A 17289-nucleotide genomic window follows, 5' to 3' on the forward strand; every position below is an offset into this window, starting at 1 on the left:
AGAACTTCCTTTGTCATTTTAAATTTGGTTTCAGTGTCACAAATTAGCATTACAAGAACATTATCAGGTCCTGAAATCTACCCTCAGTAATCAGAGTCATTGTGAATCACCTGAGAGTGAAGCTATGTTGTTGTTTTTTTCCATTTTACTGCTAGAAAATGATCATTGTAGCCTGGAGAAAGCTAATAGAATTGTCATCTGCAATTGAGACACTCAACTCTGTGCTGGAGTCTTCTGTCAACCAGATGCATACAGACATAATAGATATTCTCTTTATTGAATCGTTGTCATGGCATTGTTGTAACAAAAGATATGTAAAGAGACAGTTTAACATTTTTCTCTATTACTTCTGTTCAACTCTTTAGGTCTCTATCTTCTCCTTTTCACTTTCTTTTTGATTCTATCTATATCCACAGTCTTCTCTTTATTTCTCTCTGTTGTCACTTTAGCTTCTCAAATATTAAAATCTTTTAAATATTGTGATGAATGGGTTAAACTACAAAGTTTCCCCAAGGGAAATGTGGCGTTCTTTTTCATGCAGTGTGAAAATTTTTTTCCAGCATATTTTTGCTTTGTGACAAAAACATAATGACTTATTATTAGAAGGTATCTTGAGATTCTTTAGAACCATTCATTTCTAAGAACCCCCTACTACCATCATGTACTAAAAAGAATTCTAGTGACTAACATTAATTAACATGTATCAAACATAGATGGTTACTTGTTATGGAGCTCCAAAAGAAACAAGAAAGTGAAAGAAAATGTATATGGAGAAAAAATATATATATGTATATACCTATACATATATATTGCGTTGGGCAAAAAGTTCGTTTGGCCAACCCAATACATACATACATATATATATATATATATATATATATATATATTTATATGAAAAAATGCATGTTAGTTTTGCTTACTATAATGCTAAAACTGATTATGGGGTTCAACGGTTGTTAGCCTATTCCATTTTTAATAAAGTTCCCCATCATCTTTTCACCTAAGTATTTTAGTAGTTACTGATGATCGTTGTCTGAATCCATTACTTCTTTGGGGGTTACAAATGGTGATATTCTATCATTCTTCATTTTTTAAGCTATGTTTCTTCTGTAAAGAAAACTTTTACTAGCTTTTTGGTTTGTTCAAGGAAAATAGAGTAAGTGCTGATTCCCTTTATCTCCATCCACTGCCTTTGACTTTTTTACTTTAATTAAAAAAATTTTTTTGATCTCTAGAAGTTCTGTGCCTTTTCAGCTCTTCTTGGAGTTTACTCACATTTTTAAACCTGTTTTTATTTCTTGGAATATATTATAATTTTTATATTCTGTTTGATGATCCCATTATATGAAGAAGTCATAGCCAGTTTGACAGTGTCACCTGTTGTTTCTGCTGGCTGTTAGAGTGTTTTATTTCCTTTTGAACTGTGAACTGTTTATTTATCTTGGTACCTATCTTTGGGAATTCTTGGGGTCTTGTATAAAGGTAGGTTTCTCCATGGAGGAGTTTCATTTGTTTCTGTCAGATGCCTATGGACCTAAGAAGCCTTCTACCTCTTCAAAATATCAATTCTCCTCTTGAAACATTTTAGACCACCCATTTAGTGTGGATTCAGGTTGCAAATTGTGGTCTGTGGTTACAAGTAACCAGGGAAGAATTTTCCTCCAGTTCTTAGCCCCAGGTTTTGAGATAGGCAATATTCCTGGGGTAGTAGGTAGAAAAGTTTATAACTCACCCTATATTGAGACCCTAGCCCTTGGGGTCGCAGGGTTATGGACAGGTCTCCAGTAGACTCTCCAACTTGGGTGGCCCCTGGGATTTGTCTTCTGTCCTCCAGCTTTGAAGGTCATGTAAACCAGAGCTCAGGTTCATTGGGTTCAATAAGTACCCTCACAACAAAAAGGTCAGTTTCAACATTCTGCTTACCTCTCTGGCTTCCTACCTTTACTTTTTTTTTTGGCTTGCATATTTCTTTTTTTTTTTTTTTTAACAGGTTATGGATGCATTTGAGAAGATTTTTAAAATATATTTTATGCAGCATATTTAGTTGTTTTTAGCAAGAGCCTCAGTCCACAAACTTAGTTCATCATTTTATCAGAAATACAAACACTGTCATTATATGCTCTTTTCTTTAACTGTGCTTCATTCTTTAAGATTTAGATATTATCTTATTGATCTTTCTAGTTATTTTATGTTTATTAATTGTGTATATTTCAGTCCTTGTGAGCACACTTGATTTATTCTACTGTTCCATTTCATTTTAGCCTGCTAGACACAGAGTAACTATTCAGTAAAATTCTCACTTATCAGTATAAAATAAGTGAGCTTTTCATTAAGATTATTCCAGAGTACTTGATACTTCATTGGAATGAAAGAATAAAACCCCTTTTACTAGAGTACCTATCTTACTTTTGGGGAGAACTTCCTAATTGGAGAAATTTGACTGGTATTTGGGAATTCTTAGTTAAATATCTATGTGGTATACATGCATATATGGGAATTTTATATTTTCTCAGTATTTTATTAAGTAAGCATAAAATGGACTGAAATAGTTCATTTTCCTTTTGAGATGAAAGTTTTGATCAGCAGGGACAGATTGTTCCTCTGTAGGTTCTTTAGCAGATAGGAAGCAGATGTGGCATTGGGAGGAGACTGCTAGGGGAAGAACAAATGTATGAGTAATCTGGAAAATGATTAAAGTCAAATTATGAGTTAAATGTCAGCCTTTGGACCAAAACTTTTCCATTCTTGGTACTTTGAAGAGACAAGCAACTGAGTGTTCTTAATAAAGGAGAGACTGTTCTTAAAAGCCAGTACTATTCCACTATACTTAGTGTTGTATTCACAAGTGTTTTTGTTTTTTAACAATCTGATTTAGACTTTCTTTGGTTAGGTAGGATATAACCCTTCTTTAGCCTGTATTTGTACTTAAGGAGTCTGGTTTTATTTGATTAGAGAATGTCTTTAAAATCATATGCACTTTGTCAGTGCATTTCTAGGAATGTCTGGCATGTTTAGTGGTCAAATGCCTTGCAGATGGAAATGAAATTTTGTGAGGAAACTTCTGGATCAAATACGAATCTATTTTTACTTTAATAAAACTATTCAAAGCGTAAAGACTTCAGTCTGGGTGTAAAATGCTAGCTGCTGACCTGGGAAGGGTTGCCAGGGAAGTACCTGCTAAGGATTGAAATGATTTTCCCATTCCTGGTGCCTCTTTTTTGGTTGTGCTTTAATTACAGGCGTAAACCAGATGGGCATCAACAGGTCTTCTAGATCTCTGAAGTGCTTCATGATGACTACATTCACTAGGCATAATGTTTTCTCCTATATTCACTAATGTGCTTTATAGTATTTGAATTCAGTGAAGATACTGTTTAGTTTTGTGTTTAACAGCACCCATTTAGAAATTATTAGACTAATTCCATTCTCCAGGGGAATACTTGAGAGGTAGAGCTGGGAACAGTTATAATCATTTCAGTTTAAAATTATACCTGCAATAAGAAATAAATCATAGACTCTCTGTAGTCCAGCTTGTAAATAAATAGTAAATAACAATAAAATTAGAATATATCTACAATGAATGAAGTTTTCCAGCTTCTCTGTGCTTCTGGACATATTTTTCCACTTTTCAGTGCATCTACCTAATTAGTGACAAATATCAGGTCATAATGGTCTTATCCGGTCATAGCTTACAGTTTAATTCTGTTCAGATATGCTGGGCCATTGAAGAAAAATGCTCTTCAACATAGAAGAGCTATGTTGCCTCTGCTTCTCACATTAGTTAATATCTTAATGTTGAAATTAGTTATCCCATCCTGTGGTAGTTGGAGGAAAACGTAATGAAAGCCTTTTGGAAACATGTGCTAATAGCCACTGGCCACCAGTGTAGCATAGTGTTCCTCATAAAGGAGAGCTGATAGATGAAAAGGTGATCTGTCAAACATGTATTTTTTAATACTTTAAGTTTCTTTGTAAATCAATTTATTGAGATGTAATTTACATGTAATAAAATGCACCCATTTTAAGTGTAAAGCTCAGTGAATCTTGACAAACTACACACCCTTGTAATCACCGCCTCAATCATTAACCAGAGGGAGAAACCTGAATGTTTTTCCAGATTCCTCTCTTCCTCACACCCAAATAATTACTAATTTCTGTTCATACTGCACTCTGAATTTCTGTAGAACCTATTCCCTCCTCTTTACTCTCATAGCTACTACCTTAGATATGCTTGACCCCTACTTTTTTCACCTCTGTTACTTACTGCAATCTACTTTATAACTGGTTTTTTACTCTTTAACTCTTTTTTTTCTTTTATACCTTCCATAATGTTACTAAGTTATGATTATTCTAATCACATTAGCCCCCTATCTTGCTTAAAATCCCTTGATGAACCTTCACAGTTCCCATTCTCAGTCATCAATTTCTAAGTAAGAGATTGGCTCATAGTGGCAACTGCCTTGATGACTTAATCAGTTATGAAATATGCATGGAGAAGCAGATTTGTGAAGGGAAGGTGATGAGTTAGTTCACTTAACAATGTGAAAGGAGTAAAAGTTTGCCTTGTGTTTCAGTTTTAAAGTTATCAGAAGCATTTTATTTGATTCTAGCTTTACATAAAAAACTATGAGGGAAGGAGAGAAGCATTTTTCAAACGTTCATCTAAAACACCATAAACTGTTTTGAGATATTTTATATTGATGAAAAAAAGAATTTTATCAATGCTAGGTAGGAAAAATTGCAATATTTGTTCTCATTTATTTATACTCAAAGCAATTATTAAGTCTAAATTCATGAACACTCATTTTATTTGCATATACTAGCCTTTTAAAAAGTATCTTCCCTAATTCTCAACCACGTCTCAAAAACCATAATGTGTATATGAGTTATGAGATTTACCTTTTAGATTGGTAAAGATAAGCTCTGAGGTAAAATAATTGATAGCAGAGTATCTCTACCTTGAATGGGAGGAAAACATAGAATAAATATTTAAATATGACAATAAAAAAACATAATGAACTTTATTTTTGCTACAGATATCATCTCAACCTTAATTGTCAAGCGTATAGGTTATTTTCTATACCATAAATATTCTATATCCTCTAGTTTTTCTTAACACAGAAAGATATTTAGTATAGTTCCTAAATATAAGTAAAGTAGTCCTAAAGTACTTTTAGGCCTGTTTACATTAGTTACTTGAATAGTCATTAAAGAGAGTGATTCTAATTTAAATGAGTTTTATCAGTCTGCTCTGGGGTATTATTTAGAAAAGTGATTATTTCCTTCTTTAAAAAATGAAAGTCCTCAAAAATTAAAAATAAAACTACCATGTGATCCAGCAGTTCTTCTTCTGGGTATTTATCTGGAGAAAATGAAAATAGTAACTCAAAAAGATATAGGCACCCCCATGTTCATTGCAGCATTATTTATAGTAGCCAAGATATGGAAACAACCTAAGTGCCATTGATGGATAAATGGATAAAGAGAACGTGATACACACACACACACACACACACACACACACACACACACACACATGCACAATGGAGTATTATTCAGCCATAAGAAAGAATGAGATCTTGCCATTTGCAACTGCATAGATGGACCTTGAGGGCATTATGCTAAGTGAAATAAGTCAGAGAAAGACAAATACCGTATGATCTCACTTATATGTGAAATCTAAAATAAATAAATAAAATGAAATACCAAGCTCATATATATATAAAACAGATTGGGTAAGGGGTGGGTTAAATGGGTGAAGGGTGTCAAAAGGTACAAACTTCCACTTATGGAATAAATAAGTCATGGGGATGTAATGTACAGCGTGTCAACTATAGTTAATACCTTATTTCATATTTGAAGATTGCTAACAGAATAGATCTTAAAAGTTCCCATCACAAGAAAAAATATTCTGTAACTATGTATGGTAATGGATGTTAACTAGACTTAATCATGGTGAACATTTTGCAGTATATACCAATACTGAATCATGTGTATACCTGAAATTAATACAGTGTTGTATGTCACCTGTACCTCAATAAAAATATGAAAGTCCTGATCAAAATCCCAGCAAGCAGATATTGACAAATGGATTCTAAAGTTTATATGGAAAAGCTAAGACCTAGAATAGCAACATGATACTGAAGGAGAACAAAGTTGGAGGACTGACACTTACCTATTTCAAGACTTACTATAAAGGTACAGTAATCAAGACAGCACGGTATCGGTGAAAGAATGGACACATATATCAATGGAGAAGAATAGAGGGTCCCAAAATAGACCCACACAAATATAGTCAAGTGATCTTTGACAACGGAGCAAAGGCAATTCAATAGAGAAAGAATAGTCTTTTCAATAAATGGCACTGTAACAATTGGATATTCATATAAAATTGAATCTAGACATAGACCTTATACCTGTTGCAAAATTAACTCAAAGTGGATCATACCTAAATATAAGACACGAAACTATAGAACTTCTAGAAGAAAACTTAAGAGAAAACCTAGGCACTGTTGGGTTTGGCAAGTTTTTAGATACAACACCAAAAGCATGATCCATGAAAGAGAAAATTGATAAGTTGGACATAGTTAAAATAAAAAACTTCTGCCCTGTGAAGGACGCAATTAAGAAAATGAAAAGGCAAGTCAGACTGGGAGAAATATTTGCAAAACATATATCTGATAAAAGACATATTCATGATATGACAAAAAAAACTCTTAAAACTCAACAATAAGGAAACAAAGAACCCAATTAAAAATGGGCCCAAGAGCTGAAAATTCAGAGAAGATATACCAGTAGCAAATATGCATATGAAAAAATGCTCAACATCTTTGTCATTTGGGAGTTGCCTATTAAAACAATGAGACCACTACAGACCTATTGGAATGACTAAAATTTTTTAAAAACCTGACAAATATGAAATGCTGATAAGAATGTAGAGCCAGTAGGAATGCAAGATGGTACAGCCACTTTGGAAGACAGTTTGGTGGTTTCTTAGAAAGCTAAACATAGTCTTACTGTACAATCCAGCAATTGCACTATTGAGTGCAATTCAATACCCAATTGATATGAAAATTTATGTTCACACAAAAACCTGCAGATGAATATTTAAGCCGCTTTATTCATAATCACTGAAAACCGGAAGCAACCAAGATGTCTTCAATAGGTGAATGGACAAACTGTGGTACATATAGACAATGGAATATTATTACTCAGTGATTTTTTAAAAAATAGAAGCTATGAAGCCACGGAAAGATACAGATGAACCTTAATTGCATACTGCTAAGTGAAAGAAGTCAGTATGAAAAGGCTACAAACTATAATATATGATTCCAACTGTATGAAATTCTGGAAAAAGCGAAACTATATAGACAGTAAAAGATCAGTGGCTGCCAGAGATTCAGGGAGAGAGGAGGATGGTTAAATAGGGGATTTTTTAGGGCAATGAAACTATTTTGTATGATACTTTCTTGGTGGATACATGACATTATGCATTTGTCACAACCCATAGTACTTTACAGCACAAAGAGTGAACTTTAATGTATGCATATTAAAAAAATAATTTAGGAGGTTGGAGGATCCCAGAAAGAAATGAATATAGACTATGACAGGAGATTGTAACTGTATTTCAATTGTATGGAACAACCTTCTTGAAGGTATGAGCAGGGAAGAGTGGGAGGGGAAGGTGCTGACCTAAGTAACTTTGGAAATGAGTCTGTAAGACTAGATGCAAAAGGAATTACACGTTATCATTATGCTTTTGTGAATAAAGTTATTTCCCATGGGGGTACAAATTGAAAATTCTGATACCACTATACATATATTCTGGAATTAATAATTAACTAAATGGATGAGAGATGGTGAGAGCCAGATTTCTCCTTGTTGGAGTAGGAATTTACAGATAAGTAAGGGAAAGAGGCTAGAATGATCCCTTTGGTAATAGATTAGAGTTGGAGACATCAGTTTGAACTCCTGGTTAGCTTAACGTAGACACAGATGGTTTCATAGAGAAATATCGATATACGTATACGCACAGGTTGGTATACACACATATATTTCCTTGCTCTGTCATCAGAGGGCCTAAAAGAAATGACACCTAGTAGTAAATAGTACACCTAGCCACTAGATCTTTGTTTCTAATGCCATTCCCCAATAAAGGGAATCATGGCTTCTTGAAGAAATGGCTGATTCTAGGACTGGGGTAGGAAATAAGTCTAGAGAATGAGAAATGAGTCTAGAGAATCTTATAATGCTAGAGAGTAAGGAAGTGCTTACAAAAACAAAAAATCCATGTTAATAGGGGTATGTCAAATGGACATAGGAGCCAACTGAAAGAGGTCCAATGGCCAAAGCTGGAACAATTTGAACAATAAAATAAGTAAACTAGTACTGGATTATAACCCAAAGAATGAAATGAAATGTCCATGAATCAAAACTGATATAAATAAATACACAGGGAAAAGACAAACTCCCTGCGAAGAAGAATTCCAAATAAATTATGTAGATACTGTGCCCTCAATGAGAGGAAACTGAACTTCCACTCCTTAAGTATGGGCTGCACATAATGACCACATTCCAAAGAATTCAGTATGGAAAGAAGGGGAGGGAAGAATAACTTTACATTGGAGAAACCTGACAAACACTGTTTCAGTTAGGTGATCAAGGTCAACTTCAACAGTGATAAGTCATATTAATTAATAGTATGTACCATAACCCTAATCTCATCATGAAAAAAAATATCAGACAAATTGCAATAGAGGGGCAGCCTACAGAATAACTGATCAGTACTGCTCAAAACTGTCAAGATTATCAAAAATAAGGAAAGTCTAAGAAAATGTCACAGCCAAGAGGAACCTAAGGAGACATCACAACTAAATGTAATGTGGTATCCTGGATGGGATCTTGGAACAGAAAAAGGACATTGTGTAAAAACTAAAGAAATCTGGATAAAATATTGAGTTAGTAAGAATATATCAATATTAGTTCATTAATTGTAAAAAATGTACTATACGAATACAAGATGTTAATAATAGGGGAAACTTGGTGTGGAGCATGTGGGAAGTCTGTACTATCTTCTCAATTTTTCTGTAAATCTAAAACTGTTCTAAAAAATAATGTGTATGAAACAAAACAAAGTACTATTTGAAGGTCTCATAGTAATCCAGTGGTTTCTGTCTTTCCTGCAGTTTTGAGAGTGTTTGCTGCCTTGCTGATTCTACTTCTCTCTCAGACATCACTTTTGATGGCAATCCAATAGCTCAAGAGTCATGGTACAAGCACACTATCCTTCAGAATATGATGCAGCTGCGCCAGCTAGATATGAAGAGAATCACGGTGAGTGAGAACTCTTCTAAAGCGCTCACCATATTGTTTTAGTTAGCATGGGTTAGAACATTGGGGTGCATATTCTTTGCTTGAAATGCTTCTTATTTTTAATGAACTATGGATTATCATGACTATATACTTCATAATTATAATGACAAATTTTTTACCTCCTATCCGTATTCCCAATTTCATTGAATTAAATTTCTAGCCTTCTTTTAAAATTAGTCATCATGCTTGTTTTTCATTCTTGCTTAATATCCAACTAATAATTTACTTTGAAATGAATAAGAATTTCATTGATAAGTTATATAGTGTAATGGTTAAGAACATGGGTGCTGGAGCCAGACTGCTTGAGTCTGCATCCTGGCTTGACCATTTTCTAGTCATATGACCTTCAACAATCTACTTAACCTTTCTATCTAATTTTCCTCAAGGTAAAATGGGGATCATAATTATATTATGTCATAGGGTTGTTGTCAAGATAAAATGAAGCACTAAACCTTAGAACAGTGTGAGCCTCCCAGGAAGCATAATATGGGGCTATCATTATTATTATTATTATTATTATTATTATTATTATTATTACTATTGATGCTATACCTCTCAAAGTAGCTATCTCATTTTTTATTCATTCTGTCTCCATGGTAGACATTTTCTACACCTAGAAGTTTCGATATGGCTCCTGATCTAAGTGAAATGCCGCATGTAATAATACCCCTCCTTTTAGGTGTACAATGCACATTAGCATACTTTAGGCTCCAAGAAGTTCTGTAATAAAGAAACTTGCCTTAATTTGTTTCATTGCATCCCAAATTTATTTGAACATTTTATGATCTCAGAAAATATCTGTTAATGATCTCATTTTGATAATCTCTGACCTAGAAAAATATCCTAAACCTCCACTGTTTTCTTACTTCTAGACTCTGCTAATTTTGATGTGGATTCTTTTTTTTTTTTTTTTTTGGCCACACCTCACGGCTTGTGGGACCTTAGTTCCCCGACCAGGGACTGAGCTTGTACCCTCGGCAGTGAAAGCTCCGAGTCCTAACTACTGCCAGGGAATTCCCTGATATGGATTCTGAGTGATCAGCTAGGTTTATTCAATTGCCAGTTGACTCATTGCCTGTCCACTGGTTTCACACTGTGGCCCATTCACATTTCTACCTCAGCAATATCATGGACACCTAGGGTGGGTAACAGACAAAGTGTTGATGAATTTGTAAATACCAGCAGTCTTCTGGGGTTCCACCTCTCTCTGTTCCAGCGTGGAGGAAAGGTTCTTTGTCCTCTCAGTTTATTTGGATCTATACTGGCAACTCTGTCTTGTACTTTTACCCTTATCTCCAGGTCTTTCTTAATTCAGCATCTTTGGTACTTCTAATTGATCTTCCTGATGAGGTTGCAAGGAACAGGGTGAGAAAAGAAGCTAACCAATTAAATAAATTAGTAATTATATAGTATGTTTCTCATGTGAATTTATGCCAGTCTTGTCTACTCAAATAATGTACATAGTCCTTGAGGGCAGAAGCCATTCTTTGTCTTCCTTGCCTGATACATGCAGATGTTCTATACATGTTTATTTCCTTTCCTTCTCTATCTCACACAATGCTGAGAATGTAGTAATGTTCAGTAAAGCCTTGTTGGTTGAGTGAAGTTTACCTACTTCCACGCCTTAAATGAAGGAGAACAATACTGTCTATAATTACTGTCCTTGTACATTCCCTAGGATGTGTTTGCTTGGTAAGGAAATGAGGAAAATCACTTGGGATGGGAACAGGGCCAGCTCTTCTGCTAATACAGAGCAGTAATCCTTGCACATCTGCTCTTCTACTGTTTAATGTTAGAAATTTAAAAAAATTTTAATGGAAATAATCCCAAAGTTACAGAAAAGTTATAAGTACAGGACAAAGAACTTTTGTTCCTGAACCATCTGAGAGTAAGCTGCTGACTCAATTCCCCAACCACCCGGAACACTTCAGTATGTATTTCTTGTGAGCAAAGACATTCTCTCATGTAAACACAATGTAACCAACAAAATCAGGAAATAAACATTGAATAATTGCTAGTGTGTAATCCTCACACCACATTCAAATTTTACCAGTTGTATTAATACTGTTCTGTGGGGCAAAATGATCCAGTTTGGAATTATACGTTGCACAGAGGTACATTTTATTGTCATGTCTCTATTGTCACCATTTTTCAGGAACAGTTCCCTAGTCTTTCCTTGACTTTCATGGCTTTGACATTTATGAAGATTATAGGTCAGTTATTTTGTAGAATGACCCTTAATTCGGATTTTATTTGATATTTCCTGACTGTTAATTATTTGTTATAGACTTCTGGCATAAATATCACAGAAGTGATTTTGCATTCCTCTCACTGCGTCCTATCAAGTGATATGTAATTTATATTTATCTCTTTATTGACGTTGTTCACTTTAAGATGTTGTCTGCCAGGCTTCTGCACATGAAGTTATTCTTGTTCCCTTTTCTTTTGGTGTTCTGAGACTCAGTTTCCAGTGGGGTGGGGGCAGGGTTCCCCACAGCTCCAATGAGAAATTCTCAGAACACCATCTCAGTGTCTAAGAATTCAATTCAATTCTGACACTGTCTACCTGGAAGGTAGCACCAGATTCCACAGGTTGAGGACTCAGTCCTGTAAGACTGCACACGCACCCTTCTCCCCCCCACCCCCCGCCCCCGACCAGACGCCAGTAACAAGTCCAGGTTGTTAACTGTACTTCCAACACCCTGGCTATAAATCAGAGGTTCCCACAACCCCCTCTCCTCAGGTTTGATTAATTTGCAAGAGCGGCTTACAGAACTCAGAGAAACATTTTACTTACTAGGTCACCAGTTTATTGTAAAAGGATATAACTCAGGAACTGCCAGATGGAAAAGATGCGTAGGGCAAGGTATGTGGGAAGGGACACGGAGCTTCTAAGCACACCACTCTCCCCAAATCTCTAGGTTTCACCAACCCTGAAGCTCTCTGAACCTGTCCCTTTGGAGTTTTTATGGAGGCTTCATTACATAGTCATGATTTATTATATCATCGGTCATTGGCAATTTCTTCTTTTTTAATAAATTTATTTATTTTATTTATTTATTTTTGGCTGCGTTGGGTCTTCGTTGCCACGCGGGCTTTCTCTAGTTGCGGCAAGTGGGGGTTACTCTTCATTGCGGTGCATGGGCTTCTCATTGTGGCGGCTTCTCTTGCTGCGGAGCACCAGCTCTAGGAACGCGGGCTTCAGTAGTTGTGGCACGTGGGCTCAGTAGTTGTGGCCCACGGGCTTAGTTGCTCTGTGGCATGTGGGATCTTCCCAGACCAGGGCTCAAACCTGTATCCCCTGCATTGGCAGGCGGATTCTTAACCACTGCGCCACCAGGGAAGCCCAGCCATTGGCAGTCAATTCAACCTCCAGCTCCTCATCTCTCCCTGGAGGTCTGGGAGTGGGATGGGAAGTTCCAACCCTCTAATTGCCTGGTTGGTTCTCCTGGCAACCAGCCTCCATCCTTAGATGGGGTCCAAAGTCACCTCATTAACAAAACAAAAGACACCTTTATCACTCTCCACACTTAGGAAATTCCTAGGGTTTTGGGAGCTGTGAACCAGAAACTGGGATGAAGACCAAATATATATTTCTTATAATAAATCACAGTATCACACCTTTATAATTCCATACCTCATAAAAATTTCAACTTAATAACTTATTCATATCGGTATAGACTCATGGTGTTCTGACTCACCTTTTGTTTATACCTTTTTAGTAACTTTAGTTTGGAAAGAATATACCTTTTAAAAGACTTTCTATTAATTTGCCAACATGGGCTAGTGTTGACAAACACTAGCCCATGAGCGGGCCACCTGTTTTTGTAAATAAAGTTGTGTTAGAACACAGTCATATCCATACATTTATATATTATTTATATCTGCTTTGATGCTACAGTGGCAGAATTGAACAGTTGTTAAAGAAACTATATGGCCTACAACCCTAAAATATTTGCCACCTGGCTGGCAAATTTTGCTGATACCAGTTCTATAACTATTTTTCTCTTTAAAGATATCTTTTGATTAAGTTTTATGTAATTTACCATATGGACATTCTAGCTGGGGTGGATTACACAAATATTTAATGAACTTCTATGCACTGGGGCTATGGTTCCCCAAACGGCATTCCAAGGATACTGCAGTGAACTCAGAGGGGCACTGTGGAATATTTATAATTTTCAAGCAAAACACAATGATATTTTATATCTGTGAGACACTGAGAAAATTACTAGCTTAAGGTAGTTTACCATTTCAACATTAGGTCACAGTATATTTCTCTCTATGGCATTATATCCTGGCAAGGCTGACCTTTCAGTGGTTGCGATAAAAACAAATACCATGCCAAAATCAATATAGAGCAGGAAATGAAGGTGACAGTGTCCAATCTAATTCTAATGTTTGAGAACTTGTGTAATGCCTTGCAGACACACACATTTCATTAGTAAGTACTTGTGGTTATTCAAGAATGGTATTTTTTCTTTAATTTAAAAGTATTATTTTTTCAAATGGCTACTAAGTTGCTAGAACATGAATACTTATTAAGTTGTTTACTAACTACTTAGTAAACAGAGCTGTAACATATTTCTTTTGACCTAAAGTCACCATGAAAAAATTCCTGAGACATTCTTAGGCACCTTGAACTGAAGTTTCTGCACTGGGGTATGTATTAGACTCTAGAGATGACAAGATCAGAATCATAATTCAGGCCCTCAAGTTACTTACAGTCAAGTACAGAGGCAGGCATGCAGCCAGATTATAATGCAAAATGACAAGCTAGTTAGATGAGCTCAATCAGGAAAAGTTCCAAAGGAGAAAATACTTGACTTGAGACTTGAAGAGGGGCAAAGAAGAAGGAGGTTGTATCAGTGGAAAGTGTTCCAGGGAGAGAGAAGGCGTGCAAAATGCAGACGGGTGTGAGAATACAGCAACTGATAGCAGTTCAACATGGCTGAGCACTGACTGTACATGGGGGAGAAGAGCAAGAGGAAAAGGATGTATGACCAGCAAGGGCTGGGTCATGAAGGGCATTTTATGCCATAGGAAAGAGTTTAGATTTTTGTGTTGAACATAGGAAATCCTTAAAGAGTTTTAAGATACTTAAATTGGATTAGTCTATTGAAAAGTTTATCTGAGTAGCAGCCCAGAGGATGAATTGTGGAGGATAGGATGGGTGATAAAGTGAGAAGCAGGGAGGTTCGTCAGGATAAGAGCTTCTGGGGGTCTGATCCAGAGGAATGGCAAGAGATAATATGATATCAAAAGATAATGTGACTTCCTGGCCTCAATTCCTATTTTGCTTTTGTTATCTCTGTTAAGAAGAATGGCTTTTAGTCAGTAGAGAGAAGAAATAAATATTAATAAAGTGAAAGTAAAGCCTAGGATAGGTGAATAAAAAGTTTGAATCCAGACCCATTTAGATCAGGGGCTGGCAAACTTTATCTGTAAAGGGCCTGTTAGTAAATATTTTAGGGTTTTGGGGCTATACAGTCTCTGTTGAAAACTATTCAACTCTCTCATTGTGATGTGAAAGAAGGCATGGACAATACATAAATGAGTGAGCATGGATCTGTTCCAATAAAACTTTATTTACAAAAAAAAAGGTGGCATACTGGATTTGGCCTGTGGGGTAGAATTTGCCAATCTTCGATCAAGAGCAATGGATAAATGTAGTGAATAAATTGCTGGGCCTTTGAAAGTTATATCTGGGAAGCAGTATAGAATAGTAGAGTAGCTGAAAGATAAGATGAACTAATCTGTCTTTGTATCATGGAAAGAAAAATATTGTAACAATCAACTTAAATGTAGATTATGAAAGAAATCTAAACTGGATTATTAGAAGATGGGTTGTGAGTACTTAAGGAATTGATCACCAGGAGGCAGCATTAGTTCACAAAAAACAATTTGTGCCCTACAAAATTAGGTTACTGTTTTAGATATTATAAACAGACCCTCTCAGAAGAGTGCTATAGAGAGACAGTGTTTTGTTATTTAAGCAAAACATTGGACAGAGTCTTTTATGATGGCGTGTTGAATAAGTTGTATGACAACATGGTTAAGTGGATTTGTGATTCAGGTATACCTATGGAACAGAAAGTAATGGATTAATGCCAGCCTGCAGAGAAATCTGTACTGGCGTGCTGTGAGGCTTTTTCTTCAAGCTTATTCTCTTCAACATTTTTGAATGTTGACTAGTTGAGAACATTTATATTATTCTGATAAAATATGTAAATGACAAAGTGGAAAAGTTAGAGATCCTGATGTACTGGTTGATCAAATCAGAATCCAAAAGTAGCTCAATAATCTAAAACAAGGTTTGGCAAACTACAGTCTGTGGGCCAAATCCATCCCACAGCCTGTTTTTTTCTTTTTACAGCTCTCAAGCTATGAATGGTTTTTATATTTGTGAAGCATTGTGAAAAAAGAAAAAGAATATGCAATAGGGATTTTATATGGATCACAAAGCTTAAAATATTTACCATCTGGCCCTTTACAGAAAAAGTTTGCCGACTTCTAGTCTATAAATATAAGCAGAATTTAGCAAGATAAAAAATAGAGAAATAGAAAATTCTGGACTTTACTTCACAACAAGAAACGTAACAATTCTCAGCCAAATGCAGGGTTTTGGGAAATGAGACTTAGCATATTTGAAAAAGACTTGCATTGGAATCGATAAGTTCAAATTGAGTTAATTATGAGATATGATTGTTAGAAGTTAATATGGTTTAAAACAATATTCATTTATAGAAATAGAGAATTCAGAAAAATGGACAATAGTCCCCTTTTTTTCTTTAACGGTCAAATTACACCTGAACTATTAGTTTTAGAAGGGTGATCAGAAACTGGAAGTATTTCCAGAGAACCTGGCACAATTCGTTGACAAAGGAGAAGATATTACAGTAGTCTTCAAATATTTTTACAACTGTCCAAAAAAGGAGAGAATAGACATATTTGGAGGAGAAGGACCATTGTATAGAAAATTCCGCCTCCCAGAATTTTTTATTTCCAAGGCAGTGTTTTGTGAATGCAGGTGCTATTCTCACAGTTCTGAAATGGACACAGTGTCTAAAGTTTTCACCTCAAACTCACATTTAGTTGGCTTCATATGAACTTGTTTACAATTTGCCCTCCAAAAAATGCAGTAGCCTATCTGAGATAGAGGTGAGTCTCCTGTCGTGGTAGCCATTACTAAGGCTCACCCATGCATTCTTGTTCTCCTCTTTTTAACAGGTGGAAAGATGATATTTCCCTTTCCCTTGGAGTTAAACGTGGTCGTGCAGCTTGCTTTGGCCAATGAAATGTGAGCAGAAGTAATGTACATAATTTTCAGACAGAAGCATTTAAAAGCTAAAGTGAGATTTTCCATGCTTTTCTCCCATGCAGTGGTCATTGTGGAATCATACATTGAGTGGAACATGCCATCAGGTCATAGTACCCAGGAATACTTAGCCACTACATGGAGAACAGTTGCAGTGTTCTTTGCATGATCAAGAAATACAATTTTCTTATTGTAAGCTAGTGTGAGTTTTAAAGTTGTTATGGCAGTATAACCTAGCCTGTTCTGGCTCCCCTCCCCACCAAAGTATCATATAGCTATTATCCGTGGGCCAGTAGAAGTCAGGTGACATGGCTTCTAATCTTCACTCTGACATTAACTGTGACCCTGGGAAATCAGTTTTGTCTGTAAAAACAAAAAGATTGAATGAAAAATATGGACCATTCTCTTCTAGACAGAAACTCTGTAATTTTAAATCTGTTTTAATATTTAGTGTAGTCAAGGAAAACAATATTTTGTATAACTATCTATTCTAAAGTATATGGTTAAAACCTCACATTGCCATTGTTTTTAAAATTCCACATAATAAATTGCTGCCTATATTAGGACTGCTATTATTTATTTGCAGCAAAATGTCTTCT

At 35.6% G+C, this 17289-nt stretch overlaps 1 protein-coding gene and 1 long non-coding RNA gene across 9 annotated transcripts in view; one reads left to right on the plus strand and one right to left on the minus strand.

Moving 5' to 3' along the window:
• LRRC49 (leucine rich repeat containing 49) overlaps nucleotides 1-17289 on the plus strand; it is a 127366-nt gene that overhangs the window by 65895 nt on the left and 44182 nt on the right. For all 8 annotated transcript variants that reach the window (XM_082383572.1, XM_082383566.1, XM_082383567.1 and 5 more), the window contains one exon: nucleotides 9186-9333. In XM_082383572.1, the coding sequence (XP_082239698.1) occupies nucleotides 9186-9333 (148 nt within the window). The remainder of the gene's footprint in view (nucleotides 1-9185; nucleotides 9334-17289) is intronic.
• On the minus strand, nucleotides 148-9177 carry LOC309624906. Its single transcript, XR_014242201.1, has 2 exons — nucleotides 6034-9177; nucleotides 148-4824 (listed from the first exon to the last, which is right to left on the minus strand). It is a non-coding gene; the product is annotated as an uncharacterized lncRNA (long non-coding RNA).

The sequence above is a fragment of the Balaenoptera borealis genome (assembly GCF_965194805.1).
Source record: "Balaenoptera borealis genome assembly, chromosome: 3".
Taxonomy (NCBI): domain Eukaryota; kingdom Metazoa; phylum Chordata; class Mammalia; order Artiodactyla; family Balaenopteridae; genus Balaenoptera; species Balaenoptera borealis.